The following is a 12259-nucleotide window of genomic DNA, read 5'->3' on the forward strand; positions in this document are numbered from 1 at the left end:
AATGATCTAATGCAAAAATATGTACAGCTGACCCTTGAACAACACAGGTTAGAATTGCATGGATCCACTTAAATTTGGATCTTTTAAAATAAACACATATGTGTACTGGAGATGTATTTTCTCTTCCTTATGATTTTCTTAACATTTTCTTTTCTCCAGCCTACTTTATTTAAGAATACAGTATAAAAACATACTGTACACAAAACATGTATTAAGTAGCTACTTAGGTTTATCAGGTTTATCCCTGGAGAAGCAAATGGCAACCCACTCCAGTATTCTTGCCTGGAAAATCCCATGGACCAAGGAGCCTGGTAGGCTACAGTCCATGGGGTAGCAAAGAGTTGGACACGACTGAGCAACTTCACTTCACTAGGTTTATCAGTAAGGATTCCAATCAACAGTAGGTTATCAATAGTTAAATTTAAGTGAAAATGAAAGTTGCTCAGTTATATCCAACTCTTTGTGACCCCATGGACTATTACAGTCCATGGAATTATCCAGGCCAGAATATTGCAGTGAGTAGCCTTTCCCTTCTCCAGGGGATCTGCCCAACCCAGGGATCGAACTCAGGTCTCCCACATTGCAGGCCAATAGGGATAGTTAAGTTTGGAGGAAGTCAAAAATTATATGAGGAATTTCAATTGTGCAGAGGGGTTAGCACCCCTAAGCCTGATGTTGTCCAAAGGTCAACTGTATATTACTAATTCTTATAGCTAGTGACACTAAAGCATGGATATGTATGACTATGTAATACTACATATTACACATTACACAATGTGACAACAATGAGACTGCTCTCAGGCATAACCTGATAATTAATTCTTTCCTATAATAAAATTGAAACAAAGTCTTTGCTTACACACAGCTGAGAGTTGAATTGTGTCCCCCTCTAAAAAAAGATATTTTGAAGTCTAAACACTCAGTACCTCAAAACACAGTCTTATTTGGAACTAGGGTCACAGAAATAACGAGTTAAGATGACATCATATTGTAGTAGGTAGACTCCTAATTCAATATGACTGGTTTCAAATAAAACACAGTCATGTGAAGGACTTCCCTGGTGGCCCAGTGGTTAAGAATCCACCTGCCAATACAAAGGATGTGGGTTTGATCCCTGGTCCAGGAAGATCCCACATGCCATGGAGCAACTAAGCCCATGAGCCACAACTACTAAAGCCTATACACCCTAGAGCCCATGCTCTGCAACAAGAGAAGCCACTGCAATGAGAAGCCTATGCACCACAATAAAGAGTAGCCCCTGTTAACCACAATTAGAGAAGGTCTGCATGCATCAACAAAGACCCAGAACAGCCAAAAACATAAATAAACAAATAAGAAAAAGACAGCCACGTGAAGACACAGACACAAGGAAACCACCATGTGACAAGGAAAAGAGAGATTAAATGTATATAGCAAGTCAAGGAACACCAAAGATTACCAACAAACCACCAAAACAGGTAAGAAAGGATTCTCCTACAGGTTTCAGAGAAAACATAGCCCTCCCAACATCTTGATTTCAGACTTCTACCCTCCAGACCTGCGACAATAAAATTATAGTGTTTTAAGCCATGCAGTGTATAGTATTTGTTTCAGCAGGCCCAGGAAACTAATATTAATTGTAAGTACAGAGTAGCCATTTCCTATTCCTACACTGAGTTGCATTTTTTCTGTGTTAAAACATGTCATTCATAAGTAAAACGGTTACTTAAGATACTTTTCATTTGAAAATACCATTCAAAGCAGGACATCTGGCAAAAGATCATAAGGGCTAACTGGTCCTTTGGGTTTATATTCATAATTGATCGCTCATTTTTAAGTCTCTGAAAGTCTGTAAATATTTGATGGCTCCAAAAACACTGCTAAACCAGTACAGAGGTTAAAAAATAAAGGTTAATGACACATGTTAATAAGAACATATCCGGAAGTAAAGTGAAAAACCCTTTATATATATTCTGTTGAGCAGAAGTTTTTTAATTGGATATATTCCCAGCTTGTGTTATTTTTGCTTTTGTTGCCACTACTCTATGCTTCTTACACCACATGGGAAGTGATGTAATATTATTTGAAGGTAGACTGAATTCAGCTAAAGATGTATTCTATAAACCTGAAAGCAACCATTAAAATAAAAAAAACAATGAACTTATCCAATAAATCAACAGAGGAGTAAAATGGGATCATAAAAGTATCCATTTAAACCAAAAGAAGGCAGAAGAAAAGGAAAAGAGAATATAGGTGAGATAAATGTAAAAAAGTACCATAACAGAAGATTTAAATTGTAACATACCAATAATCTCATTAAGTACAAATGAAATAAATACCCTAATTAAAAGTTCATTCCAGAAGAAACAGGTAACCTGAATAGCATCATATCTATTTAAGAAATTGAATTTATACTCAAGAATCTCCCTACAAAGAATAATTCCAAGTTTTAACAGCTTTATTTGTGAATTCCACCAAACATTTAAGGAAGAAACAATATTAACACCAGTTATACACAAACACTATGAGAAACTGAAGTGGAAGGAATGCCTCTAACCTCATTGTATGGTATCGATTAATTTTGTTTCAGATTTCAGTTGTTCTAGGTTACCTCTCATTTGTATATATTGAATTTTAAAGTGTTTCAATTATTTAAGGAAACTCCCAATTCTCCTCCTGTCCAACAGCCAAAACTTTTCCATATGATGATGTTTTTATTATAAATGAACCTTAAGAGTATTTCCTCTACCATATGAAAAGGCTTCCTAAATATAGATAAGCCTTCAATGGATTTGCAAAGTAATAAAATTTCAAATAAAATTCTACTGATACAGGACTTCTTTCCTTTTTAAGCACATGGGCAAAAATATGCAAGTGATCCTTGAACAACACAGGATTGAACAGTGCAGGTCCACTCATAGTGGGTTTTATTCAATAAATAGAGTACAACACAATCCAATTGGCTGAATCTGCAGATGGAGAACCCTTGGATGCAGAAGGCTGGCTGTAAAGTTACATGCTGGTTTTCAGTTGCATTGGTGATGGGGAAGAGGGTGCCCTAACCCCCATACTGTTCAAGGGTTAACTTGTAAATGTATTTGATAAAAGCAAATATTTCTCAATTCACTTTAAAGAGAAATGAAAACCATCTATTATTTTCTTTATAGAATCTGCCTACAGGCACTAAGTATTTAAATTTGTAAAAATCCAAAGCCTTGTTTCATATTTAAAGGTTAAGCATACTTGAAAACTAACTAATCAAACTTCACATAATGATCATCTTTTAAAGGACATTGGAACTAACATAATTTTTATCTAGTTTATTAAGCAAATGTTTTGTAATCTAAGGTTTTTGAAAACTATGTCCAAACTCTTTAAGTAAATATTTGATAAATGAAATATGTCAATTCCTCAATTAATAAACTTTTAATTTTAAGTATATCATATATGATAACACATTGAGGAGAAAAGCTTCCTTTAAAAAGGCATAAAAATATTTCAGATAGTAATGACAAAGTACTTTCCCAAAAAACTTTCATATTTTCCAATTGTTACATCATGTTAAGACAAGTTATATCACATAATATATAATAAGATAACATGTATACATTAACATACCGTGTCTTGCTTTGGAATTTGAACTAAAACAGAAAGAAGTTGCTCTGTATCAAGAAACCTTGCTATAACTGAAACAAACAGAAAATATTAGCAGTTAAACTTTATGTTACAGTTTAAAATATACAGTATATAAAGTATTATCCCCAAATAATAATATAGCACAGTTTTATCTGCAAATACCACTTGTTTTAATTGTCTTCATCTATTTTACATTTACCAGGGATAAAATAATAAATTATAGTGTTCTTTTACTAACTTTGATTACTCAGAATTTGTCTTCAAATTTTGACACTGTTGATCACCCCTTCCTTCTTGAAACTCTACTTCTCTGACTTAAATACGTTGCTTATCATAATTTCCTTCCAACTTTTTTGATCTCTAACTTTTCTTCATGATACTTAAAGGATAAGATTAAAAGTCTAAAAGCATCAGTCAACCACTAACCATGTAACTTTCCAGGAGTTACCTAACTTCTCTGAACTTTAGCTGTTCTCATCTTTTAAAAGATGAGATGGTTCATCAAAAAACTAAAAATAGAACTACCATATGATCTAGCAATTCCACTCCAGGGTATATATCCAGAGAAAACAAAAATTCTAATTCAAAAAGATACAAGTACCCCTATGTTCACAGCAGCATTATTCATAATTGCCAAGATACCGTACCTAAATGTCCATCAAGAGACAGTGAATAAAGAAGTTGTGATACACACACACACACATATATATGTATACATGTATATACACACAATGGAATACTACTCAGACATAAAAAAACAGTAAAATTTTGTCATTTGTGAAAACATGAATGGACCTAGAGGATATTACACTTAGTGAAATAAATCAGGCAGAGAAAGACAAATAAGTATATGTGGAATCTAAAAACTAAAACAAATGAGCAAATATAACAAAACAGAAACAGACTCACAGATACAGAGAACTAACTAGTGGTTACCAATGCGGAGAAAGTAGGGAGGGGGGAAAAGAGATGGATGGGGGATTAAGAGGTACAAACTACTACGTATAAAATAAGTAAGCTATAAAGCATATGTTATACAGCATAGTGAATACAGCCATAAATTTGTAATAACTTTAAACAGAGTATAATCTATGAAAACTTTGAATCATTATGTTGCACACCTGACACTAATATTATAAATCAACCATATCCCTGTGAAAATAAATTAAATTTAGGGACTTCCCTGGCAGTCCAGTGGTTAAGACTCCATACTTCCAATGCAGGGAGTAGAGGTTCAATCCCTGGTTGGGGAACTAAAATCCTGCATGCCACAAAATTTAATTAACTACTTAAATCTTAAAAAGTTTTTAAAGCAGAACATGAGACATGCTATGTTCAAGTAACTAAAAGAAGTCCAATTATACTAGAAGAAGGCAGAATGAAAAGTGAAAAGTAACAAGACGTGCTGTGGTAAACGAGAAAGAAAGCCGTCCAGAAGAGTTTGGGTTTTATCCTAAAAGCATTAGAAGAGATTGAAAGATTTTATGCAAGTGGGTATGTGGTAGCCCTGCAAAGATTTCCACATTCTAATCCCTGGAACGTTTGTATATGTTATCTGGTAACAGGGACTTTGAAGATGAGATGAAGTTTAAGCTTCTTGAAATGGAGAGATTATTCTGGATTATTTGTTAGTCCCAAAGTAATCAATCACAAGAGTCCTTCTAAGAGAGAGGCAGGAGGATCGGTCAAAGAGAGAAGATATAAGGACAAAAGCAAAAGCTAGAAAATAGAGAAGAAACTATTCTCCTGGCTTTGAAGATGGAGGAAGGGCCATGAGTCAAGGAATGTAGAAGGCTTCTAGCAACTGGAAAAGGCAAGGGAACAATTTTGTCCCAGAACCTTCAGAAGAAAAATGGACCCACTAACACAGTGACTTTCGTCCAGTAAAACTGATTTATGACTTTCAGAATTGTAAGATAATTAATTCATGCTGTTTTAAGCCTCAAAATTTGTGGTAATTTGTTACATCAACAGGAAGAAACTAATAAAGAGTAATATGTTCACATTTATATTTTCAAAAGATTACTCAGGCTCCAATATAGAGAAGGGACTACAAAGAACAAGGCTGGAGGACAAGGCCAAATAGAAGGCTGCAGAAATAAATCAGATTATAGATAAATGGTACCCTGGGCTGGAGCAGCAGCACTGGGAATAGAAGCTAATACCTATAAGATATATATAGAAAAGAGACTTTACAGAATTTGATGATTAATTTCAGAGAAGGTAAGTGTCAAGAATGACTTCCAGTTGGTCATCTGGTTTGGTTAAGAGCTTGGATGTAGAGCTATTCTTTGAAATCAGAAGGGATTGATTTAGAAGGAAATCCACAGTCTGGATACATTAAATCTGAGGTGATTAGGAAAAATCTAATAAGTGCTCAGTAGGCAATAAGATACATGGGGCTGAAGGTCTATAAAGATATCTGGGCATGAAATGTAAATTTGGAAGTTACAGGTATGTGAATGATAATTATAAGACCAAGAAAATGGGTAAATCATATAATAAGAAAATACAGAGTAAAAAGGCAACCTAAGACATAGTTTTGAAGCACCACAGCATTCAGGGAATGAGCAAAGGAAAACAAGCCTAAAAAGAAGACTCAGGAGTCTTTCTCTCTTCCATTTGAAAGGAAGGAATCTGGGGTTTTCACTCTGCTACCTGATCAATGACAGAACTTCCTACAGATATTCCAAGACAGTCTACAGTCCTGCAGTCTATTTGTAAATTATAAAGATAACACTACAAAGGAGATGGACAGTCAGAAACTTTTTAAAGAAGTGAGCAACAGAGCTTTAAAAAAAGGAAACTCCAAAGAAGTAGGAGGAAAATCAAATTGTATAATCACAGAAGCAAAGAAAGGTAGTAATTCAATAAGGAGAGATTTTGGCAGTACCAGAGAAGTTGGATTTCAAATAGAGCTGTGTGTATGTTAGTCGCTCAGTCATATCTGACTCTTTGCAACTCCACAGATTGTAGCCTGCCAGGTTCCCCCGTCCACAGGATTCTCCAGGCAAGAATACTGCAGTGAGTTGCCATGCCCTTCTCCAGGGGATCTTCCTGACCCAAGGATAGAACCCTTGGGTCTCCCGCATTCCAGGCAGATTCTTTACCACCTGAGCTACCTGGGAAGCCCCAAATAGAACTAATATGTGCCCATTAAATTTAACAACAATGAGACTATGGGTAAATGTCTTAGGCTTGATTCTCCAGAAATAGACTCTGAAATGAGGATTTATATGCAAGTATTAGATTAAGAATTTGCTTCCATGAGAAACCAATAGAGAAGAGAAGGACAGGAAAGGGAAAAAAGCCAAGCAAAAACATAATTTCAGGCAAAATTCTATGGAGGGTAACTTCAGTTCATGCTGTAGAAGACCTTCTGGACATTACATTCATGGTTATTGCCAAAACAGTGTGAGGCAGTTAGGCTTTCATATTCCCACACTATTCAGTCACTTAAGGGCCCACAAGGCATATTTGACCCTCTCTGCTTACAGCACAGCCCTCTAATAGCCTGAGGGTAGACCTCTAAAGTGAGTCCAGGTGCAGGCCATTAGAAGCAAAACCACACAGAACAGGGAAAAGGGGCACAGAGAAAATTAAAAGAGACCTGAGAGGATACGGACAGAAAACCAACAATGTCTGCTATACTGACCTTGACAAGAGCAGTCTCAGCACAGCAGTAGGCACAGAAAAAAGACTGATTGAAATGGGGTGATGAAGAGAAGACAGTATGTGCATAAAATTTGTTTTTCAACAGGTGATGAATGGTAGAATAGAGATAAGATGTTGCTGTAAACCACAACGGTGACCAGTTAAAAATAAGCCTTTTCACACTTTTTCCAAAGCCTCACAAAATACACAGGAATACATAGAAAAAATGAATATACTCAGCAACATTGGAAATGCAGTCACAGTCAGTATAATGCCAGAATTTTGAAGAAATTATACTAATTAAAAGATATTTAGAATTGAACTGAAGAAACCTAAAGACTGTAAGTGCCTTCTAGATTTTCATGTACTACTTCAGTTTAGACCACCAGAACAACAGTGGGGATATAGAAGACAGATCAAGTGGCTAAAATCCAGGAACTAGACTAGGATCAGTGCACATTAACTGCCCTTCCACTTACAGATATAAGAAAAATATTGCACTGCCATGCCAGTGAACATTTGCCAAGGGCAATTCTCTTACCTCATGAGTTGGACTGCATCCCCGCAAAAGAAATTTGGTAATCCCAAATCCTGGTATCTGAATGTGACATTACTTGGAAACTAGATCTTTGCAGATGTCATCAAATTAAGATAACATCATTAGGATGAGCCTTAATCCAACAGGACTGGTATCATTTTAGGAAGACATATATTTTTAATAATTTGCATTTGTAAAAATAGATGATGTTTACCTGACTGAAGTCCAAAAAAAAGTTCCTCATCTTGAAGCAGTTCCTGAACACAATCTAATCTCATGTTAATGGTTTCAACATCAACTAGAGGTTCTAATATATTAGAACGAAGTCTTCTACTTCCTCCAGGAGTCTTAGTATAATTTAGAACACCAAAGAGCGTGTGATTATTCCTTTAAAAGCATAAGTTAGGAAAATTTCATTAAGTATACAAAGGAGAAACCAATAAAACTGTAATTTAACTTTTTAAAATTTATTTAAATTACTTTACAATATTGTGGTTTTTGCCATACATCAACATGAATCAGTCATGGGTGTACATGTGTCCCACCATCCTGAACCCCACTGCCACCTCCCTCCCCACACCACCCCTCTGGGTTGTCCCAGAGCACCAGCTTTGGGTACCCTGCTTCATGCATTGAATTTTCACAGGTCACCTATTTTACATATGGTAATATACATGTTTTAATGCTATGCTCTCATATTGTCCCACCCGTGCCTTCTCCCATGTAGTTTTAAAATAATCCTATAATCTACAATAGTGATTCTCAAACTTTCATATTAATACAAATCAAATGAGGATTCTGATTCAGTCTGGGATGAGGCCTGATAATCTACATTTTAAATAAACTCTCAGGTATGCTGTCAGTCAGTGAAGCACACTTTGATTAACAAGGATCTACAGCATCCTCTTGCATCAGTGAATGACTTTTTTTCATAGACCAGTTACGATACTCAGACTAATATAAAACATTCTAGTCCGTGGCATTCTATCAATAATAACAAGATATCAATAATACATACTTAAGGGGAAAGAGAACTTTACACTGATAAAACATGTATTTAACATAATCACTCTGTTCTAATTTATGAAGTTAGAGAATTATAAAAGAGAAAGAAAGAAAATAATATCAGGTACAGAAACTATTACAAACAAATAGGACTGTACAGAGAATGACAAGAAGGATTGCTTTAGTTAGGTTGAGAAAGACCTGTATTTATATCTGACAGTTGAATTAAGACATCCATACCAAGATGATGATGAGACGGGAATAATTATGACAATGATGGTGAGAATAGCTAACATACTGAACACAAAGTATATGCCAGGCCTTATTCTAAGAAATGTACATATATTATTTAATTCTAATAACAATGGTATGGGCTAGATGCTATTATTAGCCACATTTTATAAGGGAAGAAACTGAAACACAAAGAAATTAAGTAATCTGCCTGAGGTTTCCAAATAAGTGAACAACAATAATAAAAGAGTTACCAGTTTAAAGGGGCAAAACAGAACAGCAATTTAAGCCCAGGTAGTCTTCCTGGTGGGGAAGGAAATGGCAACCCACTCCAATATTCTTGCCAGGAGAATCCCATGAACAGAAGAGCCTGGCAGGCCACAGTCCATGTGGCCACAAGAGTCGGACAAGATTTAACAACTAAACCACCAACAGTCTTTCTGGCTCTAGAACCAGAAAGATCAAGGTTGGTGGAGCACTGCAAAGTAAGAATTAAGGGAAATAAATAAAGAAGTTGAAAGAAATCAGAACACAGAAGTCCTTGTAGGCCATGGTAAAGAGTCTGAATTACACTCTAAAGGTAACAGGAGCACTGGAAGACTTTTAAGCATTAAAGTTTCAAGATGTAATTTCTGGTTTAAAAGGATCACTTTCTGGCCACTAGGTTGAGAACAGACTAATTGTAGGGAGAGGAAGAAGACAGAGAGACAAGTTAGGGGCTATTATACTATATAGTTCAGTTCAATTCAGTCGCTCAGTCATGTCCGACTCTTTGTGACTCCATGAATCGCAGCACGCCAGGCCTCCCTGTCCATCACCAACTCCCGGAGTTCACTCAGACTCACGTCCATCGAGTCGGTGATGCCATCCAGCCATCTCATCCTCTGTCCTCTTTTCCTCCTGCCCCCAATTCCTCCCAGCATCAGAGGCTTTTCCAATGAGTCAACTCTTCACATGAGGTGGCCAAAGTACTGGAGTTTCAGCTTTAGCATCATTCCTTCCAAAGAAATTCCAGGGCTGATCTCCTTTAGAATGGACTGGTTTGATCTCCTTGCAGTCCAAGGGACTCTCAGGAGTCTTCTCCAACACCACAGTTCAAAAGCATCAATTCTTTGGCACTCAGCTTTCTTCACAGTCCAACTCTCACATCCATACATGACCACTGGAAAAGCCATAGCCTTGACGAGATGGACCTTTGTTGGCAAAGTAATGTCTCTGCTTTTCAATATGCTATCTCGGTTGATCATAACTTTTCTTCCAAGGAGTAAGCATCTTTTAATTTCATGGCTGCATTCACCATCTGCAGTGATTTTAGAGCCCACAAAAATAGTCTGACACTGTTTCCACTGTTTCCCCATCTATTTCCCGTGAAGTGATGGGTCCAGGCTAAAATGATGGAGGTATGGATTAGAGTTGTGGGGGCTTCCCTGGTGGCTCAGCAGGTAAACAATCTACCTGCAATGCAGGAGACACGGGAGATGCAGCTTCAATCCCTAGGTTGTGAAGATAACCTGGAGGAGGAAAGGGCAACCCACTCCAGTATTCTTATCTGAAAAATCCCGTGAACAGAGGAACCTGGCAGGCTGCAGTCCAAAGGGTGACAAAGAGTCAGACACAACTCAGCAACTGAGCAGTAAAAGTATGGTGTTAAGTTTGTAGACTTGGAAATGATAAGACCCAGAATACGAACGTACTCTAAAGGCTGAGTCAAGAGGATTTACTGACATATTGAATTTGGGTTAAGAGAAGAAAGGAAATAAAAATGATTTAAGTTATCAGACTATCAAATTTTTAGTATATCAATTTAAACATATTTTTAAGAAATTACTCAAATCAAGCCCTGGCTGGGAATCAGGAGGTTATCATAGGTAAGTCACAGGTACAATTTTGAGAACTTGTCTTTTGCAGGAACAAAAGTAGGGAGCACACCTAAACCTGCCATTTGCTATAGAAATCAATGATGGAAACTATACTGAACAAGTGACAAGTCCATAGAAGCATTAGAGCTATCCAGATAGTTTAGTAGGTAGCATGCTCATCTTTCAACCTAATTTTCTTTGGTTTAAGTCAGGGAAAAGACCTCAATTTCTCCTCTCAACTACAATATGAACTCTTGAAGGTCAAATATCTTATCATTTAATATATGGCAGAAACTCAAGCAATGTTTGATGATGACAATGGTCAAACAATGATTAACTATGAAATGTGACAAAGTAAAACTGAGTATAAAACCCTTTGTAATAATTACCAGCCTTAGTTATTGACTGTCTATATTACCCTATGTTATTTTAACTTAGAAAGTCAACAACAGAGTAGTTTATCCAGATATTATTTTATCTTTTCCCAGGCAACAGAAAAAATATTACTTATTCACTAGGCTAGAAAGGAATAACTACTATTAATTACATTCTCCTTTAAAAGGTTATAATTTTAGATCACCATTATCCAGTGGAACTGCAAAGGTGCAGAGGTCACTACACTGATGGATGACAAAAAGTAGTATATACAGTAGTATTCCTACTTTACTAAAAGTGGTACCAACAGTACCTAGATAGATCTAAACTGTTCTTGATGACTGAAGTAAATAATAAACAAAATTAGATATGTCTGGAGATTTCATATAGTGGAAAGTAAAGCCAAGATAAGAACGCACAAAGCGACAGAAATATTTACACTGAAGCTCTGAAACTGGCACAAGCACCTTAAGGCTTCAATTGTCTAAAGCACTCTATTCTATTCAATACTCTTAATACTAAAATTTGTATTTATTGATATCTGAGGTTATCGATATATTAATTACTAAAAGCTGAGATTTTACTCCAAGCTTACTTACTCCCAACCTGCATTTTACCAAACTAAATAGCTTAAGTTTCCTTGCACATATTACTATATTGAAAATCATGCTTTCAAAACCTTTTTATTCACTGTCTTACTACTTGTTTTACTCTTTAATCTGGAAAACTCTATTTATATTTCAAAACTCATGTCTGGGCTAAAAAAAAAAAAGTCAAGGTATTATCCCCTCTAGAAAACCATTTCTATAATAATTATTTTACTCCTTAACTAAGCCAAATTAACTTTCTCTCTCTGCTATGAGCCCATCATTTTTTATGCAAATTTTCATCACCATACAGTCGACCCTTTCTATAGGTAATTGACTCTAAGACCTCTAACGGATACCAGAATCCATGGATACTTAAGTCCTTTATATAAAAT

At 36.0% G+C, this 12259-nt stretch overlaps 1 protein-coding gene across 1 annotated transcript in view; it reads right to left on the bottom strand.

Annotated features, from left to right (window-relative positions):
• The window catches only part of MSH4 (mutS homolog 4), a 106177-nt gene that overhangs the window by 60488 nt on the left and 33430 nt on the right, over positions 1-12259 (bottom strand). The window contains exons 7-8 of the mRNA XM_061411557.1: positions 8022-8194; positions 3598-3665 (exon numbers count right to left, since the gene is read on the bottom strand). Coding sequence (XP_061267541.1) covers positions 3598-3665; positions 8022-8194 — 241 coding nt within the window. The remainder of the gene's footprint in view (positions 1-3597; positions 3666-8021; positions 8195-12259) is intronic.

The sequence above is a fragment of the Bos javanicus genome, chromosome 3, assembly GCF_032452875.1.
Source record: "Bos javanicus breed banteng chromosome 3, ARS-OSU_banteng_1.0, whole genome shotgun sequence".
NCBI lineage: Eukaryota > Metazoa > Chordata > Mammalia > Artiodactyla > Bovidae > Bos > Bos javanicus.